The 24,624-nt window shown below is 42.5% G+C and overlaps 1 protein-coding gene across 3 annotated transcripts in view; it reads right to left on the bottom strand.

Annotated features, from left to right (window-relative positions):
* The window catches only part of KCNT1 (potassium sodium-activated channel subfamily T member 1), a 556,984-nt gene that overhangs the window by 38,217 nt on the left and 494,143 nt on the right, over positions 1-24,624 (bottom strand). For all 3 annotated transcript variants that reach the window (XM_089677057.1, XM_089677058.1, XM_089677059.1), the window contains exons 20-27: positions 21,997-22,102; positions 21,308-21,480; positions 17,593-17,664; positions 13,992-14,126; positions 8,919-9,030; positions 2,849-2,950; positions 1,582-1,665; positions 170-298 (exon numbers count right to left, since the gene is read on the bottom strand). In XM_089677057.1, the coding sequence (XP_089533183.1) occupies positions 170-298; positions 1,582-1,665; positions 2,849-2,950; positions 8,919-9,030; positions 13,992-14,126; positions 17,593-17,664; positions 21,308-21,480; positions 21,997-22,102 (913 nt within the window). The remainder of the gene's footprint in view (positions 1-169; positions 299-1,581; positions 1,666-2,848; positions 2,951-8,918; positions 9,031-13,991; positions 14,127-17,592; positions 17,665-21,307; positions 21,481-21,996; positions 22,103-24,624) is intronic.

Raw genomic sequence — 24,624 nt, 5'->3', positions numbered from 1 at the left:
AGCTCAGATTTCCTCCTCATCACTTCACATGAGAGGGGATACACTTGTCAGCAGCTGAGGTCTGACAGGCCCATTCTCTCTGAATACGTCTGAACTATACACTCAAGGGTTGGCAATAATACTCAATTTTCTCCTCAGTACAAAACAGATTTGATTGCATCTTCTTTACCTCAGACGTGGAAAACATATGTGACTGAGTCCTATAAATGCCAATCGGGATTTCCGCACTGGATGAACAAAGTTTCTGAAATAACCGTCCGTACGTTCTGATCCAGAGATCTTCCTCCGTGATTTTCATCTACATTAACAAAAGAAAAAAATAAGTCTGTTCCATCCACAGAGGGGCAAGCAATTAAAGAATTTGTACAGGCAAATGAGGCTGACAGCTCCCAAATTTTTCTGTTTCAATAATTAACTTTTTTCCAAAATAAGAAATGCAAAGTTACAGACAAATGATTGTCACGTGTAGCTTGAACCAGTCTATCAGCAAAAATGAGGGTACAACATAAAAATATCTACTCGGGTTATGGAGATAAATCACATTCAGACAATGTTAAAGATGGGGTAGCTCTCAGGCATACTAACAAGTGAACTACTTATAAACAAATGCCCCCATTATAGGAGCAGATACAGAAATGTAAGAAAAACAATAAAACTGCTCAAGAAGAACCTTTGACAAGAAAAAAACAATAGACTGCTCGTGAACATCCAACACTTATACCCTGCAGAACGGCTCAACATAACCTACTAAAAAGCAATAAACCTCAACCCCCCACGTCGGGGAATAATGACACGTGGTAAATGTTCCTGATCAGAGAGGTAGTAAAAGAAAGGGTAAAAGCAGAAAATAAAAAGGGGGGGGGGGGGAGCGAAAGAAAAAAAAGTGAGGAAGATATTTTCCCGCTCAGAGCCGAACCCCTGCAGTATTTAAAAGGAAGTCATTATGAGGGCTGTAAGTATCATATCCACAATGTCCAGACACTAAAACTTTGTTGGTTGTCATGTAGCACACTAGTGATTTTTTTGTGCAGCATTATCCAATTAGGTTTACATTAATATCTACCACGGGGCTTTTCTAGGATGTGGTTAATGCAATTTGTGCTGGCAGAAACATATAGAATATTATTGATTGAGTATGCCTAGGAACTCCATCTACTGGTTCATTTCCATTTCCATTTTGGTTTTGTGTACATGGGTTTTTGGGCACATTTATCATAGTGACAGAATAGATCAGAGCATCTTAACCCAAAAGCACTGAACTTTGGGACAAGTCCACCATGTGTGACACAGTTCCCACCTGACTGCATCCCCAAAAACGTAACGGAGATGGGCCAGGGTACATAGCTCTCAATTTTTCACTGTAAGATGTAGCCGGTTTTATTCTGTCCTTCCCAGTAGTTGTCACATCTGTCAGACAATAGTGCTGCCCTTTAACCCCTGACAGACCACAATGGGAGAAGGAGCTTTGTGTCTGTGGACCTTGATATCTTGGTCACGGTTTCACCTTCACGGTGGATTGTCCTACCCTCCCACACACAAAGAGCAGGAAGGATCTGGATTACAGCATATTGCATTACTCACCGCACACAAGTAGCCTGAGCCTGGTGTAGTGTCCAACCCAAGAAGAAGTCTGGTGATGGTGATCATATAATCCTTTACAAATGACTGAAGGAAGATAAAATGATTTCAATAAAAGTGTGTGTGACCACAAATACAAATGAATACAAATGAATTTCCATTTAAGCAAATCGGTCATGAGCAATATATGGAGGCTGCTTTATGCCTGTTTTTCTGGCTTCACTAATTCTGAATCAAAGGCTGAAAAGAGGCATTCAGCAATAGACGTGAAATTCCTTATTGGTAGTCTTTTCACATTTCCTAATGGGACAAAAGTACATGTCGTTATATACAGAATAATATACAGATCTTCCTAGATCCCCTCTTACACTAGCTGTGATGGAGAAGCTAGCATGGAGATGACTGCTTTACTAGCGTGCATCTCCAGTTCCTAGCACTGGCATGAAGAATTCTAGTTGTGGTTTCAGGCAGCTGTGTCCCAAAGGGGGGGGCTGCTCAATATTGTATCTAGTTTTACAGGGAACCTAGAAAGATGGGTCTAAGTACTAGATGTACTTTGTCATATTAGGAAATGAATAATGTACAAAAAGTCATAACTCTTTTTTAAGTTATTCACCACACAAGCTTTCAGGACTTTATGTTCCCTCCTCAGACCATTCTCTGAAAATTACAGATGCAAGCCTAAAGTCCTGAAAACTTGCAACTTTAATAACATATGTTAGCCAGTATAAGATATTACTACAAACTTTCTGCACTGATCAATGTCTACCACGATACAAGACTAATACTGGCAACACAGAAGACCTCAATTAAATAGTCTCAAAAGAAATGTACTGGGAGCTACTGTATATGGACACTGCCATTGGCAATGACCTTCTGAATATGCTAGTTGTCTGGCTGTAATGTTAGTCTAATGGCTTTAATACTTTGTGAGTCAATGATCTGTAAGAAGTATGCAGCCAGTGAAGGAAAAGAAAAGCCAAAGCTCCTGCTATGAAGTCTGGTCTCCGAGGCAGGAAACATTGGAGCCATTTGGTAAGCATGTCAGCCAGGAATTAACCTTTTCTTATTTCTCCCAATTCTTGAATATATATGTGCAGTCTTTTTAAATGAGTCTAGTTGGCATGAGTTGTACTTGTCATTATATTTCCATGTACAGTTTACATATGTGAACAGTATGTCCTCAGACACAGCCATACTTGATAATGATATATACAGATTGGCCTCTAGAGTCTTTGCACACTGTGTCTGACAACAGAAATACACAGACCTGATATAACAGTGTATCCAGCATGCTGATACTGAATACTCGGCCAGCAGCAAATGGAAGGCGAAACATAAATGCCAGATTGGATCCATTTTCTCGTTCTTTCTGTAATGACACAAACGGAGATCTGACAAGATCTGGGTTACACAGACATCCATAAACATTAAAGTGGAATTTCAGGTAGGTTTCAGTTACACAGGACTGTGAAATCTAAAAAGTTATGTCACCCATGTTATGGTCGGGAAATTGTATAACTTTTATTAAAAGTGTTACTAAACCCCGGACCCTGCATTCACTATATCCGCTCTCCCACAGTACACAGCACACGGAATTGCAATTATTTTAGTAAATATAAACTGCTAAATACCTTTTCTCATTAGAAGTATATAGCAGTCTTGTGACTTCCATCAGCGTCCAGCCGAGCACATTTTAAAGCTTGTAGTAGGAGTTTTCATTCTGCTCTATGAAGATGCAGGACCCCTGACCTCTGTGGACAATACTGATTGGCCCTATGATGATCACATGCACTCTCCCAAGAAAAAAAAAAAAAACCTCTCTAGCAATACACACCAAACTGAGCATGTGCAGATTGCCTCCAGATGATATGTCTTATCAGGGGGGACACAGGAAGATGGGGAGGATCAGAGAAGTCAGGCTCAAAAAGCGTTTTTACACAATACAGAGGATTAACCCCTTAGGTTCCACAGTGAGTGTAACAAGTAGAGATGAGCGAATTATTCAAAAATTCGATTCGGCTGATTCGCCGAATTTCAGGAAGAAATTCGATTCGATGCGAATTTATTCGCTACGAAGTTAACTTATAAAAAGGGTTTCTAGGCTTCAGAGAGCCTTTAAATTAGTGCAGAACACTGTACCTTTAATTTAAATGCCCTTGGAGATGAGGAAGGAGAAGGAGAAGGAGAAGGATGAGAAGAAGGAGAAGGAGAAGGATGAGAAGAAGGAGAAGGAGAAGGATGAGAAGGAGAAGGAGAAGGATGAGAAGAAGGAGAAGGATGAGAAGAAGGAGAAGGAGAAGGAGAAGGAGAAGGAGGAGAAGGAGAAGGAGGAGAAGAAGGAGAAGGATGAGAAGATGGAGAAGGAGAAGGATGAGAAGAAGGAGAAGGAGAAGGATGAGAAGAAGGAGAAGGAGAAGGATGAGGAGAAGGAGAAGGATGAGAAGAAGGAGAAGGAGAAGGATGAGAAGAAGGAGAAGGATGAGAAGAAGGAGAAGGACGAGAAGAAGGAGAAGGATGAGAAGAAGGAGAAGGAGAAGGATGAGAAGAAGGAGAAGGAGAAGGATGAGAAGATGGAGAAGGAGAAGGATGAGAAGAAGGAGAAGGAGAAGGATGAGAAGAAGGAGAAGGAGAAGGATGAGAAGAAGGAGAAGGATGAGAAGAAGGAGAAGGATGAGAAGAAGGAGAAGGAGAAGGATGAGAAGAAGGAGAAGGATGAGAAGAAGGAGAAGGATGAGAAGAAGGATGAGAAGAAGGAGAAGGATGAGAAGAAGGATGAGAAGAAGGAGAAGGATGAGAAGAAGGATGAGAAGAAGGAGAAGGATGAGAAGAAGGAGAAGGATGAGAAGAAGGATGAGAAGAAGGAGAAGGATGAGAAGAAGGATGAGAAGAAGGAGAAGGATGAGAAGAAGGAGAAGGATGAGAAAAAGGAGAAGGAGAAGGATGAGAAGAAGGAGAAGGAGAAGGATGAGAAGAAGGAGAAGGATGAGAAGAAGGAGAAGGAGAAGGATGAGAAGAAGGAGAAGGTGAAGGATGAGAAGATGGAGAAGGAGAAGGATGAGAAGAAGGAGAAGGAAAAGGATGAGAAGGATGAGAAGGAGAAGGATGAGAAGAAGGAGAAGGATGAGAAGAAGGAGAAGGATGAGAAGAAGGATGAGAAGAAGGAGAAGGATGAGAAGAAGGATGAGAAGAAGGAGAAGGATGAGAAGAAGAAGGATGAGAAGAAGAAGGATGAGAAGAAGGAGAAGGATGAGAAGAAGAAGAAGGATGAGAAGAAGGAGAAGGATGAGAAGAAGGAGAAGGATGAGAAGAAGAAGAAGGATGAGAAGAAGAAGAAGGATGAGAAGAAGAAGAAGGATGAGAAGAAGAAGAAGGATGAGAAGAAGGAGAATTCCAAGCCGGCAAAAAGTGTATCTGCAGAGCTCCGCTATTTCTTAGGCTATTTCTGACAGTTCTGTGACATTCACTCCATACAGCGGTTGAAACCGCTGTATGGAGTGAATGTCACAGAACTGTCAGAAATAGGCTATTTCTGACAGTTCTGTGACATTCACTCCATACAGCGGTTGAAACATTGTATCTATTTGTTTCCATAAATGGATCCATTTATGGAAACAAATAGATACAATGTTTCAACCGCTGTATGGAGTGAATGTCACAGAACTGTCAGAAATAGCGGAGCTCTGCAGATACACTTAGCGGACCTCTGCAGATACACTTTTTGCCGGCTTGGAATTATTCTTATTTTCATCCTACTTCTTCTTCTTCTTCTTCTTCTTCATCCTCATCCTCTTCTTCTGAGGATGAGGATGAAGAAGAAGAAGAAGTAGAATGAAAATAAGATTAATTCCAAGCCGGCAAAAAGTGTATCTGCAGAGCTCCTCTAAGTGTATCTGCAGAATAGAGGAGCTCTGCAGATACACTTTTTGCCGGCTTGGAATAATTCTTATTTTCATCCTACTTCTTCTTCTTCTTCTTCTTCTTCATCCTCATCCTCTTCTTCTTCTTCTGAGGATGAGGATGAGGATGAAGAAGAAGAAGAAGAAGAAGTAGGATGAAAATAAGATTAATTCCAAGCCGGCAAAAAGTGTATCTGCAGAGCACCTCTAAGTGTATCTGCAGAATAGAGGAGCTCTGCAGATCCACTTTTTGCCGGCTTGGAATTATTCTTATTTTCATCCTACTTCTTCTTCTTCTTCTTCATCCTCATCCTCAGAAGAAGAAGAAGAGGATGAGGATGAAGAGGAAGAAGAAGAAGAAGTAGGATGAAAATAAGAATAATTACAAGCCGGCAAAAAGTGTATCTGCAGAGCTCCTCTATTCTGCAGATACACTTAGAGGAGCTCTGCAGATACACTTTTTGCCGGCTTGGAATTATTCTTATTTTCATCCTACTTCTTCTTCTTCTTCATCCTCTTCTTCTTCTTCTGAGGATGAGGATGAAGAAGAAGAAGAAGAAGAAGTAGGATGAAAATAAGATTAATTCCAAGCCGGCAAAAAGTGTATCTGCAGAGCTCCTCTAAGTGTATCTGCAGAATAGAGGAGCTCTGCAGATACACTTTTTGCCGGCTTGGAATTATTCTTATTTTCATCCTACTTCTTCTTCTTCTTCATCCTCATCCTCAGAAGAAGAAGAAGAGGATGAGGATGAAGAGGAAGGAGAAGAAGAAGAAGAAGAAGTAGGATGAAAATAAGAATAATTCCAAGCCGGCAAAAAGTGTATCTGCAGAGCTCCTCTATTCTGCAGATACACTTAGAGGAGCTCTGCAGATACACTTTTTGCCGGCTTGGAATTATTCTTATTTTCATCCTACTTCTTCTTCTTCTTCTTCATCCTCATCCTCTTCTTCTTCTTCTGAGGATGAGGATGAAGAAGAAGAAGAAGAAGAAGTAGGATGAAAATAAGATTAATTCCAAGCCGGCAAAAAGTGTATCTGCAGAGCTCCTCTAAGTGTATCTGCAGAATAGAGGCGCTCTGCAGATACACTTTTTGCCGGCTTGGAATTATTCTTATTTTCATCCTACTTCTTCTTCTTCTTCATCCTCATCCTCAGAAGAAGAAGAAGAGGATGAGGATGAAGAGGAAGAAGAAGAAGAAGAAGAAGTAGGATGAAAATAAGAATAATTCCAAGTCGGCAAAAAGTGTATCTGCAGAGCTCCTCTATTCTGCAGATACACTTAGAGGAGCTCTGCAGATACACTTTTTGCTGGCTTGGAATTATTCTTATTTTCATCCTACTTCTTCTTCTTCTTCATCATCCTCATCCTCTTCTTCTTCTTCTGAGGATGAGGATGAAGAAGAAGAAGAAGAAGTAGGATGAAAATAAGATTAATTCCAAGCCGGCAAAAAGTGTATCTGCAGAGCTCCTCTAAGTGTATCTGCAGAATAGAGGAGCTCTGCAGATACACTTTTTGCCGGCTTGGAATTATTCTTATTTTCATCCTACTTCTTCTTCTTCTTCTTCATCCTCATCCTCAGAAGAAGAAGAAGAGGATGAGGATGAGGATGAAGAGGAAGAAGAAGAAGAAGAAGAAGAAGTAGGATGAAAATAAGAATAATTCCAAGCCGGCAAAAAGTGTATCTGCAGAGCTCCTCTATTCTGCAGATACACTTAGAGGAGCTCTGCAGATACCCTTTTTGCCGGCTTGGAATTATTCTTATTTTCATCCTACTTCTTCTTCTTCTTCTTCTTCATCCTCATCCTCTTCTTCTTCTTCTGAGGATGAAGAAGAAGAAGTAGGATGAAAATAAGATTAATTCCAAGCCGGCAAAAAGTGTATCTGCAGAGCTCCTCTAAGTGTATCTGCAGAATAGAGGAGCTCTGCAGATACACTTTTTGCCGGCTTGGAATTATTCTTATTTTCATCCTACTTCTTCTTCTTCTTCTTCATCCTCATCCTCTTCTTCTTCTTCTGAGGATGAGGATGAAGAAGAAGAAGAAGAAGTAGGATGAAAATAAGATTAATTCCAAGCCGGCAAAAAGTGTATCTGCAGAGCTCCTCTAAGTGTATCTGCAGAATAGAGGAGCTCTGCAGATACACTTTTTGCCGGCTTGGAATTATTCTTATTTTCATCCTACTTCTTCTTCTTATTCTTCTTCTTCATCCTCATCCTCAGAAGAAGAAGAAGAGGATGAGGATGAAGAAGAAGAAGAAGTAGGATGAAAATAAGAATAATTCCAAGCCGGCAAAAAGTGTATCTGCAGAGCTCCTCTATTCTGCAGATACACTTAGAGGAGCTCTGCAGATACACTTTTTGCCGGCTTGGAATTATTCTTATTTTCATCCTACTTCTTCTTCTTCTTCATCCTCATCCTCTTCTTCTTCTTCTGAGGATGAAGAAGAAGAAGAAGAAGAAGAAGAAGAAGTAGGATGAAAATAAGAATTCCAAACCGGCAAAAAGTGTATCTGCAGAGTTCCTCTATTTCTGACAGTTCTCTGACAGCTCCTTCACATGTACAGCGGTTGAAACATCTGTTTCCGAATAAAAACATCTGTATCCTAAATGGAAACAAATAGATACAATGTTTCAACCGCTGTACATGTGTTCCTTCTGTCAGAGAACTGTCAGAAATAGCGGAGCTCTCTGCAGGGACACTTTTGCCGGCTGATCGGGAAAAATCCGATTCGCGCACCCGAAGTAGGCAAATATTCGGATTCGACGCGAATCAAATTTTTCCTGAAATTCGTATCGAATTCCGGTTCGCCTGGTTTGATTCGCTCATCTCTAGTAACAAGCATGTTTTACTACATATACAGACTTATTTTACTGTTGTGGGTTTAGTAACACTTTAATTGATCCAGCTGGAACTATGTAGAATATCACCCATAAGTGTGTTATTATCTTTGTTTTACAGAACACTATATTCTATATATATATATATGTGTAACAACTGTCAGTTTCTTTGAAAATCTAGAATTTAAAAAGAAAAAGTGGAAGACATTTTCATGTCAAAACCTCTGGGAAGTGGGAATATAAATATGGATGATGTCAACATAGTGAGGCTGAAAAAAACCCATCTAGTTCAAACAATAAAGAAAATAAAACTAGAAAACCTCCAGATACAGAATCCTATACCCACAGTTGATCCAGAGGAAAGCAAAAAATCCTTCCTGATCCCTCAAAAGGCAATTGGATATTCCCTGGATCAATCCAGTTATATTTTGTGTATTTAGAAATACATCCATCTCTTTTAAAAACAACCTACTGAGCTGGCCAGAACTATTCCCTGAGAGAGTCTATTCCACAGCTCTTACTGTGAAGAAGCCTTTCCATAGGTATTTTAAAGATTTCATTTTTTTCATTTAAAGTCAGTGATAGAAGCAATAGACATAATTACTTTTTCCAACTTGGAAAGCGCAAGAGAATAGCAGTCTTTTGCCCGGAATTGCATAAAGCGCATGTTTGATGGATGTGTTAGTTCAGTTGTTATGCTGAGACTGGGGAACAACCTGAAAAAAAACCAAGAAGAGCCACATGAATTTCTGTACTTTGCATGTCAACATTGCTGTAAAGATTTGGTAATATAAAGCTGGCCACAAGTAACACCCTGTACATCTAAAAGAGAATGGTTTAAATGCTAAGCTCACCTTTTCCAGAAAATGGCCTAAAGAGTCAAGGGCCCCCATATTAAAAACCGTGCAGCTTTCTAAAATGTTCATTTTATTGTCTTACCTGTAGGCCATTTGGGTCCCCCCAGAAGACTGGTTGAAACACTCCTAGTTAGAAATCCCCACATCCTGCTGTGTTGCTAGGACATGAAAAGTATTGGCTGCACACTCCCAGCATTGCAGGAGTGAAAAACAATGGTTCACATGCTGACTTTTTGATGCTGAATACTAGAGATGAGCGAATTATTCAAAAATTCGATTCGGCTGATTCGCCGAATTTCAGGAAGAAATTCGATTCGATGCAAATTTATTCGCTACGAAGTTAACTTATAAAAAGGGTTTCTAGGCTTCAGAGAGCCTTTAAATTAGTGCAGAACACTGTACCTTTAATTTAAATGCCCTTGGAGATGAGGAAGGAGAAGGAGAAGGAGAAGGATGAGAAGAAGGAGAAGGATGAGAAGGATGAGAAGAAGGAGAAGGATGAGAAGAAGGAGAAGGAGAAGGAGGAGAAGGAGAAGGAGAAGGATGAGAAGAAGGAGAAGGATGAGAAGATGGAGAAGGAGAAGGATGAGAAGAAGGAGAAGGAGAAGGATGAGAAGAAGGAGAAGGAGAAGGATGAGGAGAAGGAGAAGGATGAGAAGAAGGAGAAGGAGAAGGATGAGAAGAAGGAGAAGGATGAGAAGAAGGAGAAGGAGAAGGATGAGAAGAAGGAGAAGGATGAGAAGAAGGAGAAGGAGAAGGATGAGAAGAAGGAGAAGGAGAAGGATGAGAAGATGGAGAAGGAGAAGGATGAGAAGAAGGAGAAGGAGAAGGATGAGAAGAAGGAGAAGGATGAGAAGAAGGAGAAGGATGAGAAGAAGGAGAAGAAGGAGAAGGAGAAGGATGAGAAGAAGGAGAAGGATGAGAAGAAGGAGAAGGATGAGAAGAAGGATGAGAAGAAGGATGAGAAGAAGGAGAAGGATGAGAAGAAGGATGAGAAGAAGGAGAAGGATGAGAAGAAGGATTAGAAGAAGGAGAAGGATGAGAAGAAGGAGAAGGATGAGAAGAAGGATGAGAAGAAGGAGAAGGATGAGAAGAAGGATGAGAAGAAGGAGAAGGATGAGAAGAAGGAGAAGGAGAAGGATGAGAAGAAGGAGAAGGATGAGAAGAAGGAGAAGGATGAGAAGAAGGAGAAGGAGAAGGATGAGAAGAAGGAGAAGGAGAAGGATGAGAAGAAGGAGAAGGATGAGAAGATGGAGAAGGAGAAGGATGAGGAGAAGGAGAAGGATGAGAAGAAGGAGAAGGATGAGAAGAAGGAGAAGGATGAGAAGAAGGAGAAGGAGAAGGATGAGAAGAAGGAGAAGGATGAGAAGAAGGAGAAGGATGAGAAGAAGGAGAAGGAGAAGGATGAGAAGAAGGAGAAGGAGAAGGATGAGAAGATGGAGAAGGAGAAGGATGAGAAGAAGGAGAAGGAGAAGGATGAGAAGAAGGAGAAGGAGAAGGATGAGAAGAAGGAGAAGGATGAGAAGAAGGAGAAGGATGAGAAGAAGGATGAGAAGAAGGATGAGAAGAAGAAGAAGGATGAGAAGAAGGAGAAGGATGAGAAGAAGGATGAGAAGAAGGAGAAGGATGAGAAGAAGAAGGATGAGAAGAAGGAGAAGGATGAGAAGAAGAAGAAGGATGAGAAGAAGAGAAGGATGAGAAGAAGGAGAAGGATGAGAAGAAGAAGAAGGATGAGAAGAAGAAGAAGGATGAGAAGAAGAAGAAGGATGAGAAGAAGGAGAATTCCAAGCCGGCAAAAAGTGTATCTGCAGAGCTCCGCTATTTCTTAGGCTATTTCTGACAGTTCTGTGACATTCACTCCATACAGCGGTTGAAACATTGTATCTATTTGTTTCCATAAATGGATCCATTTATGGAAACAAATAGATACAATGTTTCAACCGCTGTATGGAGTGAATGTCACAGAACTGTCAGAAATAGCGGAGCTCTGCAGATACACTTAGCGGAGCTCTGCAGATACACTTTTTGCCGGCTTGGAATTATTCTTATTTTCATCCTACTTCTTCTTCTTCTTCTTCTTCATCCTCATCCTCATCCTCTTCTTCTTCTTCTGAGGATGAGGATGAAGAAGAAGAAGAAGTAGGATGAAAATAAGATTAATTCCAAGCCGGCAAAAAGTGTATCTGCAGAGCTCCTCTAAGTGTATCTGCAGAATAGAGGAGCTCTGCAGATACACTTTTTGCCGGCTTGGAATTATTCTTATTTTCATCCTACTTCTTCTTCTTCTTTATCCTCATCCTCATCCTCTTCTTCTTCTTCTGAGGATGAGGATGAAGAAGAAGAAGAAGAAGAAGTAGGATGAAAATAAGATTAATTCCAAGCCGGCAAAAAGTGTATCTGCAGAGCTCCTCTAAGTGTATCTGCAGAATAGAGGAGCTCTGCAGATACACTTTTTGCCGGCTTGGAATTATTCTTATTTTCATCCTACTTCTTCTTCTTCTTCTTCTTCTTCTTCATCCTCATCCTCAGAAGGAGAAGAAGAGGATGAGGATGAGGATGAAGAAGAAGTAGGATGAAAATAAGAATAATTCCAAGCCGGCAAAAAGTGTATCTGCAGAGCTCCTCTATTCTGCAGATACACTTAGAGGAGCTCTGCAGATACACTTTTTGCCCGGCTTGGAATTATTCTTATTTTCATCCTACTTCTTCTTCTTCTTCTTCATCCTCATCCTCTTCTTCTTCTGAGGATGAGGATGAGGATGAAGAAGAAGAAGAAGAAGTAGGATGAAAATAAGAATTCCAAACCGGCAAAAAGTGTATCTGCAGAGTTCCTCTATTTCTGACAGTTCTCTGACAGCTCCTTCACATGAACAGTGGTTGAAACATCTGTTTCTGAATAAAAACATCTGTATCCTAAATGGAAACAAATAGATACAATGTTTCAACCGCTGTACATGTGTTCCTTCTGTCAGAGAACTGTCAGAAATAGCGGAGCTCTCTGCAGGGACACTTTTGCCGGCTGATCGGGAAAAATCCGATTCGCGCACCCGAAGTAGGCAAATATTCGGATTCGACGCGAATCGAATTTTTCCTGAAATTCGTATCGAATTCCGGTTCGCCTGGTTCGATTCGCTCATCTCTACTGAATACCTATCAGAAAATGTTCCAAATTTTCTAACACTTCTCAATTGTTCACATTCCCTACATACTTGCCCAGTCAAATCCCATTCACTCCCTTTCACTCAGAATCATGAATTCCAATCATTCAATGGGACACCTGTGCCCAGGGGCGGACTGACCATTCGAGCACTCGGGCACTGCCCGAGGGCCCGGGGTCAGTAGGGGGCCCCATGAAATGCCCCTGGTACCTTTTTTATAGGCTTTTTTGAGTGTGGGCAAGGACACAGGGGCCCCATGATCCCCTATTGCCCGGGGGCCCCATGAGTTGTCAGTCCGCCCCTGCCTGTGCCTCAGTAACATTTTTTGTATTCATACTATGGTAGTTGGTATACTTGTCAACCAGGGGCGGAGTGACCATTCGAGCACTCGGGCACTGCCCGAGGGCCCGGGGTCAGTAGGGGGCCCCATGAAATGCCCCTGGTACCATTTTTATAGGCTTTTTTGAGTGTGGGCAAGGACACAGGGGCCCCATGATCCCCTATTGCCCGGGGGCCCCATGAGTTGTCAGTCCGCCCCTGCCTGTGCCTCAGTAACATTTTTTGTATTCATACTATGGTAGTTGGTATACTTGTCAACCAGGGGCGGAGTGACCATTCGAGCACTCGGGCACTGCCCGAGGGCCCGGGGTCAGTAGGGGGCCCCATGAAATGCCCCTGGTACCTTTTTTATAGGCTTTTTTGAGTGTGGGCAAGGACACAGGGGCCCCATGATCCCCTATTGCCCGGGGGCCCCATGAGTTGTCAGTCCGCCCCTGCCTGTGCCTCAGTAACATTTTTTGTATTCATACTATGGTAGTTGGTATACTTGTCAACCAGGGGCGGACTGACCATTCGAGCACTCGGGCACTGCCCGAGGGTCCAGGGTCAGAAGGGGGCCCCATGAAATTCCCCTGGTACCTTTTTATAGGCCTTTTTTGGGTGTGCTTTGAGTGTGGGCAAGGACACAGTGGCCCCATGATCCTCTATTGCCCGGGGGCCCCATGAGTTGTCAGTCCGCCCCTGTTGTCAACATTGATCACTTTTAAAATGTACCATTTTCAAAAACAAATTGTTGAATTTTGTCAGTTTCTCATTACTGGAGTACTATGAAAACTTAATCTGGTCATACCACTTTGAGTCACCAGGAATCGCAAATATGATCAGAAAGTAATAACCGGAAATGAGTAATTTGCCACCCATGAGTTCCATCGACCACCACAGTAGGCATTGGTGAAGTGGAAACTGAGAAATAAAATGACAGATTCCATACAGTTTACTGAAAGATTGAATTGACATGAAATTGACAGGAATGAACTTTGACAATTTTATTGAAAGAGATCCAATTTTATGTTGTGTTTAATCAATCAACCTAAAAAAGGGCATTAAATGTCCGATCGCTCTACCAAGTTCTACTCACTGCAAGTGAAGATTTTAGAAATAGTCATTTGCTTTTGCTGTCACCCATCATGGAAACATAGTAATTGAGTTGCACTCAGTATTGCTTCACATTGAGGGGCTTTGCCAGGAAACCCTTAGACACAGCTTACAATGAAATCTATTTAGTACTTTAATTATCAGAAAGGGCAGGCTGTGCACAAATGCTGTATGAAAAGCATCTAATCGATATGGGACCAGGGACAGAGAGCAGCCACTTTATCTCACCTGAACATAGTCTGCACGTTCACAATCGTCTTGGCGTCTGCCATGTAATCCTCCTCTGCACTCATGGTGCTCTCCTTGTCTACCACCACTAAATTGTCTGCGTAGATGATTCCACACTGCAGTAAATTATCCAAACTGAGAAAGACAGAAAGTTCATTCCATTGGGAGTTTTGTGTTATTTTTTAAATGTTTACAGTTTTGTCATTTTTTTATGTAACTTTCACATTTTCACATGCTTCCATATTTTTCTTGCAAAATAAAAGTTTGAGATTTGTAGATTAGCCACTAGAGGGAGAAATCTGTGGCTTAGTACAATGATTTGAAAGCACCTTATTATATCTACTTGACAAGTGCACAAATTAGGAGCTGTCCTATGCCATCTCAAAGAGCCTTCTGAGTTCTTATATTGGACTACAGAATAATTTGTGTCTAGGTTGTAGACATAGCAGAGTGGGAGTAGTTGAGTAGTTTAGCAAAAGAACACTGGCAATCAGTCCACAAAAATGTGTTAGCAGCCCACAACAGAAGATTAGGAGTGGAGATTCTTCTGTACTTGCAGGGTCTTTGACCACTTCCACGTTGCCCTATAGCAGAAATACTGCTACAGGGTGGCAAGGGTACGTAAAATCATGTATATATACATGCTTTTGCAGTTCCAGGTAGGGGCCACATGCGCGCTCTACCTGCGCCACCATTTGCGGCCTCAGCTGTCAATCACTGGGTCCTGGCTGGTGATTCCCCACCGACACCCGCCAATTGCTGAGTATCACCGACAGGGGAGAGACCTGTGTATAAAAAACACAGATCTCTCCCCTGTCAGCTCCTGCACACTGCTTTGTATGGCTTTGCATAGGGTAAAGCATACACACAGCACACAGTAAAACAGCACACAGTTAACCCTTTGATTGCCCCTCATGTTAACCCCTTTCCGCCCAGTGCCATTAGTACAGTGTCAGTGCTTTTTATTAGCACTGATCACTGTATTAGTGTCACTGGAGATGTCAGTGACAGTAAGTCAGTTCCCTCCAGTGTTACAATGCCCGCTGCAGTCACGCTATAAGTCGCTGATCATCACCATTACTAGTAAAGAAGAGAAAAAAAAATTCCAGTATATATAACAACTTTTATAAACGCTATAACTTTCACGTAAACCAATTAAGTTACACGTATTGGGATTTTTTTTAGCAAAGACATGTAGCAGAATACCTTTTGCCCTAATTTTATGACAAAATTTGATTTTTAAAATTTTTTTGCTGGACATGTTTAATAGCAAAAAGTCAAAAATATTGTTTTTTTTCTCAAAATTGTCGGTCTTTTCTTTTATAGCACAAAAATAAACGAAGAGGAGATCAAATACCACCAAAAGAACGCTCTATTCGTGGGAAAAAAAGGAAGTCAATTTAATTTTTGTGTAGCATTGCATGACCATGCAGTTATCAGTTAAAGTAATGCAGCGCTGTATCGCAAAAAATGGCCTGGTCAGGAAGGGGGGTAAATCCTCTGGAGGGCAAGTGGTTAAAGAGACAAAACACAGTGGAAGGAGTTCAATAAAGCTTCTGTGCCACTTTTCTGGCATTAATCCCTCTTGTTAATGTATTGTGCTAAATTCATTGAGCATTTGCATCACTTTTGGTTCTGGCAGCTACTTGTGCACCAAATACAGGTAGTTCTTAAACGCGCCAAATTCAAAATAAAATACCACAGTTCAGAGAAACCGGTGCAAACAGATTTAGTGAAAGTGTCTCAAGTGCATTCTAAAAGTGTCGCATCACGTGCCAGATTCAAGTACAGGTTCCAGACAGGTACATGAATTTGGCGCTTTCTGCATCACTTTTAGGATCCACGAGAGACACTTTCGCAAAATCTGTCTGCACTGGTCTTTATGGATTCCCAGCAGTATTGCAGAGAGGTAGTACATATGTTCCTTTTTTCTCATTCTGCTTTAAGAGTCATCAGTATTACCGCCTACCGCCTTATTGTTATTCTGCACTGGATAGTTTTTGAAGGTCCAAGTCTAGTCAAAACCTTTTATTTTTGTTTAGACAGAGCTGAGAAGAATTATTGCCATCTGTGTCCCTTTTGCAGAAAGTTCCCCTCACTTTGTGCCAGGACGGGAAGTGTCCTGGGAAGTCTCTCCAGTAGGACACAGACAAAAACAAAAACATATTTTCATTAGAGTAGACATGGGTTAGAACTACACATAGTATTTTGGATGCTGTCTGTGCTTTCCTGTTCTGGGACAACAACTCCCCGCATTTCTTATAAAAACTTCACAAATTTTTCCACTCTATCCAAAATGTAAAAATTATTGGCACTGGTCTTCGCTTTTCTTTAGATAAGAGTCACAATCTAAGACAGTGTTTCTCAACCTTTTTTCAGTCAAGGCACCCTTTAATATTATGGACAGTGCTGAGGCACCCGTTAATATTATGGACAGTCCTGAGGCACCCCTTATTATTATGGACAGACTCGAGGCACCCTTTAATATTATGGACAGTCCCAAGGCACCATCAAATTATGGACAGTCCCAAAGGCACCCTTTAAAATTATGGACATTTCGAGGCACCCTTTAATATTATAGACAGTCCCGAGGCACCCTTTAAAATTATGGACAGTCTCGAGGCACCCTTTAAAATTATGGACAGTCCCGAGGCACCCTTTAATATTATGGACAGTCCCAAGGCACCATCAAATTATGGACAGTCCCGAGGCACCCTTTAATAATATGGACAGTCCCGAGGCACCCTCAAATTATGGACAGTCCCGAGGCACCCTTTAATATTATGGACAGTCCCGAGACACCCTCAAATTTTGGACAGTCCCGAGGCACCCTTTAATAATATGGACAGTCCCGAGGCACCCTCAAATTATGGACAGTCCCGAGGCACCCTTTAAAATTATGGACAGTCTCGAGGCACCCTTTAATATTATGGACAGTCCTGAAGTACCCTCAAATTATGGACAGTCTTGAGGCACCCTTTAAAATCATGGACAATCTTGAGGCACCCCATTCTAAAATGTGAAAAAAACTATTCTAATAGTTTTATATAACACGGCAACATCTACACATGTAGGACACCCAACATTAGAGGTGATTTATTCTTCCAAAGCAAATACACGTTTACACACTGATACTAACTAGTATTCCAATGTTTCTCTTCTCCCTCAGCTTTTCTCCATCACTGAGCTAATGTGACCCCAGCACTGATGGAGAGGGGCAGGGAAGGTCAAACTAGGATGCTGTGCAGGCAGCTGACATCCTTCTTATCAACTGATGATGTCATTAGTTGTCAGGATGCCGGAGGGTAGAAGGTTGTATTGGTGCACAATGAAAACCTTTGACTTTGTGTAATTAAAAGGCAGGCTTGTTCCACCCACTGGCTTGTATACAAGTTTTGGGCAATTTATAGACATTTTGCCAAAGCACCCCTGAGAAAAAACCTCAAGGCACCCTAGGGTGCCTGGGCACCCTGGTTGAGAAAGGCTGATCTAAGTTGTTATAACACCATTTTCCATACAAATCATGATAAAGAAGAATATCACCAATGAAGATAGACAGATTCAATGTTACGATTTACAGCATGCTGATAAACAAACCTACTTATCTATGGTGCCGACCATGAAGTAGACCATCGGGAAACAGGAAATTGCTTCTAGGAAGTGATTGTCTGGCCTGTTGGAAGAAGACAAAAGAAAAATAGAAAAAAAAACTATGAAAAAAGACAAAATAGGCTCCTTGAGGTTTTGCGCATGTGCCTTTAAAACAGTGGTTCTCAACCTTTCTAATGCCGCGACCCCTTAATACAGTTCCTCATGTTGTGGTGACCCCCAACCATAAAATTATTTTCGTTGCTACTTCATAACTGTAATTTTGCAGTGGGAGGAGTAGTGCCACATCATTGGTGTCAGTGGAAGGAGTAGTGCCCCATCACTGATGTCAGTGGGATGAATAGTGCCCCATCGTTGGTATCAGTGGGAGGAATAGTGCCCCATCACTGGTGTCAGTGGGAGGAATAGTGCCCCATCACTGGTGTCAGTGGGAGGAATAGTGACCCATCACTGGTGTCAGTGGGAGGAATAGTGCCCCATCACTGGTGTCAGTGGGAGGAAGAGTGCCCCATCACTGGTGTCAGTGGGAGGAATAGTGCCCCATCACTGGTGTCAGTGGGAGGAATAGTGCCCCATCGTTGGTGTCAGTGGGAGGAATAGTGCCCCATCGTTGGTGTCAGTGGGAGGAATAGTGCCCCATTGTTGGTGTCAGTGGGAGGAATAGTGCCCCATCGTTGGTGTCAGTGGGAGGAATAGTGCCCCATCGTTGGTATCAGTGGGAGGAATAGTGCCCCATCGTTGGTATCAGTGGGAGGAATAGTGCCCCATCATTGGTGTCAGTGGGAGGAATAGTGCCCCATCATTGGTGTCAGTGGGAGGAATAGTGCCCCATCATTGGTGTCAGTGGGAGGAATAGTGCCCCATCATTGGTGTCAGTGGGAGGAATAGTGCCCCATCATTGCTGTCAGTGGGAGGAATAGTGCCCCATCATTGGTGTCAGTGGGGGGAGTAGTGCCCCATCATTGGTGTCAGTGGGGGGAGTAGTGCCCCATCACTGGTGTCAGTGGGGGGAGTAGTGCCCCATCACTGGTGTCAGTGGGAGGAGTAGTGCCCCATCACTGGTGTCGGTGGGAGGAGTAGTGCCCCATCATTGGTGTCAGTGGGGGGAGTAGTGCCCCATCATTGGTGTCAGTGGGGGGAGTAGTGCCCCATCATTGGTGTCAGTGGGAGGAATAGTGCTCCATCACTGGTGTCAGTGGGGGGAGTAGTGCCCCATCACTGGTGTCAGTGGGGGGAGTAGTGCCCCATCACTGCTGTCAGTGGGGGGAGTAGTGCCCCATCACTGGTGTCAGTGGGGGGAGTAGTGCCCCATCACTGGTGTCAGTGGGAGGAATAGTGCCACATCATTGGTGTCAGTGGGAGGAATAGTGCACCATCATTGGTGTCAGTGGGAGGAATAGTGCCCCATCATTGGTGTCAGTGGGAGGAATAGTGTCCCATCATTGGTGTCAGTGGGAGGAATAGTGCCCCATCATTGATGTCAGTGTGGTGGAGGGGAGAATAGTGCCCCATCATTGGGGTCGGGGGGGGGGAAATAGTGTCCCATCGTTGGTGTCAGTGGGGGGGGAAATAGTGTCCCATCGTTGGTGTCAGTGGGGGGAGGAATAGTGCCCCATCGTTGGTGTCAGTGGGGGGAGGAATAGTGCCCCATCGTTGGTGTCAGTGGGGGGAGGAATAGTGCCCCATCGTTGGTGTCAGTGGGGGGAGGAATAGTGCCCCATCGTTGGTGTCAGTGGGGGGAGGAATAGTGCCCCATCGTTGGTATTAGTGACAGCCTGGGCTCGCTCTCTCACTTACCTGTCAGCTGTCTTCCTTCTCTGGCCGCTCTCCTCTTCACTCGCTCCGGCAGCTCCCTCGATCTTCTTTGATGTACGCGCGCTGCCGCTCGGCTCCTCCTCTCCAAGCTCCACCTCCTCGCCGGTGATTGGCCGCCTGTGTGCCTCTCCTGAGCTACAGTTCCGGTGGCCAATCAGCGGCGAGGAGGCGGAGCTGCTGAGCGATCCCGGAGGTGTGGCCAGGTGACAGGAGCAGCGTATCATCCCGCCCACACATCGCCGGAGAGAGGAGCGGTGTCTCGGTTCCTAAGACCATCGGAAATATGTGTTTTCCGATGGTCTTAGGCGACCCCTGGGAAATGGTCGTTCGACCCCCAAAGGGGTCGCGACCCCCAGGTTGAGAACCGCTGCTTTAAAAGGAGACGCTTGACCTGTTCACAGAAACACCATTCTCATGTGGTTGGCCTTCCTGCCAGGGCATCAGGTCACTGATGGATACATACACACATATTTTTAAAAGGTATACTATATAATAGAAATGGATATATTCATTCAGAGTCATCTTTGATTCTGTTTGGGGCTTAATCTAAAGAGAAACTATAAAACATGAGTTTTGGCTGGACTGACCCGTTACAATGCATTGAATCTGTTTAAAATTCTAAATTCTTTCTGATTTTGAATCTACAGTATTTTGCGAATGTGGTATTATGTGCTCTTGTGCTCGACATCAATAAAATATATATTTCCTGACCTTGCTGTGAGCGGCACTGTGCACACCTAGCATCTCCAATCAGATTAAGAGGATTCCATCACTCATTTCATTTTGTACACTTGGGGACTCATATTTGCACAAACCAGCACAATTCTCAAAAAGTAGACAAGGTTGGAAGGTTTTTGTTTTTTTCCCTTGACAAAGTCACGTGGGTTGGTGGCGTAACGCATAGGGCGGAGCTTAGTGAAGTCATTTCCATCACAGAGCCGTGGACTAGAAGTCTGGTCCTCATGAGTTGCGCTTTTACAATCAGTGTTTAATGCGTTTTTATTGGTATTCGGCTTTTAATACAATAAACAGTATTACACTATGGGGGTCCCGGAGTGGAGGAGAGGAAGTGGAGGTGACATTTTTGGAGCGGCGGTTATAATACTGCTGGAGGATATATATAGTGTGACCAGTTGCTGCCGTCTTGAATCCACTTATGGAACTACAACTAAGCACTTGTGACCTGTATTTAATTCTGTAGGTCCTGGTGTACAGTTGAGCATCCATCTTTACATGTGGTGGTGGTGTTTATCACACGATTGTATATTTGTCGTGTGAAGCACAGAACTAACTTTTTGGATCACCTACACATTATTTGTTATGAACTATTTAATAGACACTTTGATTTTTTTATTTTTTTCATTAGTATTCAGTGTATTTATGTATTTGAGATGTTTTATTGAGTAGCACAACACTATATCAACATATCTTAAGGTTGGAAGGAAGCGTCCAACTTAACTCCTTTGCACCGGCTCCTCCCGGCCCTTTAAGAGTTTCAGAAGACGGGAGGCAGGTGGGGTTTTAGGGTCATGTAACCACCGTGATTCGCTGTAACGGCGGTCACATGATCGGAAACGGTCCCGATCGCAAGAGGGGATAGGGAACTTTCCATGAGTCACGGACATATGTGCTGGGAGTGCACAGGGTGAGCACTCTCAGCACATATGTATTTTATAATGGTACGCAAATATGTGGCCGCTCGGCGTCAAGGCCCAGATGCTGCATATTTGCATGCGGCATCTAGGGGTTAAGCACTGAGAAGGAGCAGGAAGAGATAAATGCAACCAAGAAATGTGCAGGAATTCTGTTACAGCTAGAAATGAAACATTTAAAAAACTGGGTTGCTGTCTCCTGTCCCTTCAGATTGAGGACAAAATGTAGGAATTACGTACGGATTGTCCAAGAGGAGGACGATTGGATTGAGCTCTTTGCGCGATCTGTAGTACGCTCTCAGGGGAACGATGAAATTATACAGCCCGTTCCCAGCAGTCTCTGCAGACACGATAATCAGTTTGTTCTTGAAGCCGTAGGCCTTGGCATCTTCAAAGCTGTTATGTTTGCAGCCCTGTGTGTGCAAGGAGACACCAAAACTCACTGAGGAAAGCAGGAGGCACCTGTCAACACATTTCCCTCGGGATACAAACACATCTCTCGCCTGGCTGGGTGCTTCTTATTCATCAGGAAACAATATGACAACCATCGGGAATTTATAACTCTCCTGTGCACTCATAAAGTGTCAACTAAACTTCCAACAAACTTCTCCAACTTCCTAAAGTTTTCTAAACTTTTATCAAGAGTCTATTCTAGGAGAAAGGCACCCACCACACAGAAAAGATGATTTGTCCCCATTAAAACATTGATTTACAAAATCATTCATTCAAACATAACAAAAAGACGTAAAAAGATTTAATCTGTGTAACACATTATAAATAGAGTGAATGAGACAACACATAAATGAAGAAATACATTTTTGATTTTGTCAGTAAGTCATTTGTACTGGTCTATGACCACTCGGTGGGTTAGGTAAAAAACAAACAAACAAACAAACAAACAAACAATCACTTTATATAACATGCATTACCTTATCCAAACGCAGGCAACAAAATGCAGCTTTTGATGGCAGAAGGTGGCAAAGAGTTGGCGAGCTCCCAATATACGGTGAATTTGGTGGGTATCCTTTCACATAACTGCAGAAGAAAATAAATATATATAAATAAAGTTATTAATGAACAGAACCTTTCTAAACTCCTGCGTTAGCCAAGTGTATGTAATATGAAATTATCAGAGGAAGGCATGGTGGTGATAACCACTTATCTGCCTCTTCTCTCTACAGTATGCTTTAATATTTCAGCTAATGCATAGGGAATACACAGACTTCAACATACATATACATGGCCATACATAGCATTGTTTCCAGCAAGCAGCCATTAACACCACAACATGGGGGTTATTCACTAAAATTGGAGAGTGCAAAATTCGGGTACAACTTTGCATGGTAGCCAAATCAGCTTCCACGTTCACCTTGTTTAATTAAGCTTTGACAAAAAAAAAATGGAAGCTGATTGGTTTCTATGCAGAGCTGTAGCAGATTTTGCACTCCCCAGTTTTAGTAAATCAACCTAATAGTGTGCTTTGACGCACCTCAATGCAGTTAGGAAGCCCATGTGTATTGAATGGACTTTCAAGGCACCTCAATGCATAAAACAGGTTCTGTGCAATTTTTTTCAGTCCAGGGAAATACAATGTGCACAGCATATGCAGCCCAATCAGGGTGTGACGGAATGCCTGTCACCCCGATTGGGCGATTCCTTCAGAGAACTGCTTCCTCACCGCGGAGACACCGGACCAAGGTAATATAGCTGAGCATTGCATCCAAGAACTAGATGGCACTAGTTCAGGTGCAACAAGAACTACTTTACTGAACAGAAATACAGGTTTTTATATACTTCTATAATAATGGCAGTCCCCACGTGAACAATAAAACAAATATTACACTTTGAGATAATACATCCCACACTGATTAGGTAAGAGTTTGATCACATTATCCTAAACAATGCAAATGGTAAACAGTACAGCCAACAGCTAACAGTGATCTAATTAACAGTACACTAATCAACAGCCAGGCACCCAGAAAAACCTTTGATTAATCAAAGAGCCCACCCCAGACAGACCAGCAACAAGCCCACCCCTGAATACACAAAGTACATTACACATGCTGTCTATCAGGTGTTTGCTTTCACTTGTATAATCTGTCATGAAACAAAACTCATACTATATTCCAACAGTTTGCAAAAGTGGAAATAATTTTTTTTCATAGATTTCTTGAGGGAGATTGTTGGTAAATATTTCTGTCCTAAATAGAGATGCTTCTCCAACCCAGTCCACACGAGGGCCACCATATTTCCTCTAACCATTAACCTGTACAAGATTAATATTACACCTTTCCATCCACTCCAGATGGGAAGATCTATTGTCTTTATGCAGAGAATTAATCCAAGCCTCGCTCTCAGCGTTCATCATGTTGTTGTCTATCATTAGAGAATGATTTGCTCTCCCTAATGGCCATAATCAGTGGACAGAAGGCTAGCCCCTAGTCCCCTCCAAATCCCCTGTCCCGGTTGGGTCTGTCACAGAAGGGCAGCTTACATCTGAGACATATTCCTATTGCAGGTAGTTTGATAATCAGCCATTAGGGGGCAGTGTTATGCCATGATAACAGCCAGTTCCACACATTGTAACAGTGTGCATCTTTTGTGCTAATAATATTTTCCCTGAAACAAAACATTATTTATGAATGCTCACAGCCATGCAAATGTGACTTCACATGAAATATACATGACACATGGTCACTGGGAAATAAGACAGATTTGCAGTTCAACGGGATTGTCTTTTTTTTTTTTTTTTAAAGCTTGTTTTATTCTGTAAGAACCTTTGTGTGAAGGAAAATATTTTGTATGTTCACCGGTGACAGGCTTAAGAAGATGTACAATCACTTCACTCATGAAAAGAATTTACACTTAAATCTCCTGGATTCATTTCCACCACCATGTGAGACGTGACATATGCGTAACAACGTTTCTCACAGGCAACCTATCGTGTATTTTACGTTGGAACATAATCGGCTTCGTTATTGTAATGTTTACTTCATTTGATGTCACTTTTACAATTTACATGCTTGCTGTTCCATATTTCTACCTCTACCTTACAAACATGCCCCCCACAATGGTGAGATTCCCCAACAGTTGTGTCTCTATCCCTCCCACAATAGTCAGATTTCCCAACAGTTGCTTGTGTCTCTATCCCTCCCACAATAGTCAGATTTCCTAACAGTTGTGTCTTTATCCCTCCCACAATAGTGAGATTTCCCAACAGTTGCTTGTGTCTCTATCCCTCCCACAATAGTGAGATTTCCCAACGGTTGCTTGTGTCTCTATCCCTCCCACAATAGTCAGATTTCTCATCAGTGGTTTGTGTCTCTATCCCTCCCACAATAGTGAGATTTCCAAACAGTTGTGTCTCTATCCCTCCCATAATAGTGAGATTTCCCAACGGTTGCTTGTGTCTCTATCCCTCCCACAATAGTCAGATTTCCCATCAGTGGTTTGTGTCTCTATCCCTCCCACAATAGTGAGATTTACAAACAGTTGTGTCTCTGTCCCTCCCATAATAGTCAGATTTCCTAACAGTTGTGTCTCTATCCCTCCCACAA

The sequence above is a fragment of the Staurois parvus genome, unplaced genomic scaffold (genome assembly GCF_062004578.1).
Source record: "Staurois parvus isolate SC_StPar_1 unplaced genomic scaffold, SC_StPar_1.0 ptg000176l, whole genome shotgun sequence".
NCBI lineage: Eukaryota > Metazoa > Chordata > Amphibia > Anura > Ranidae > Staurois > Staurois parvus.
Note: the sequence above shows the minus strand (reverse complement) of the source record. Positions and strands in the feature narration are given on the sequence as shown.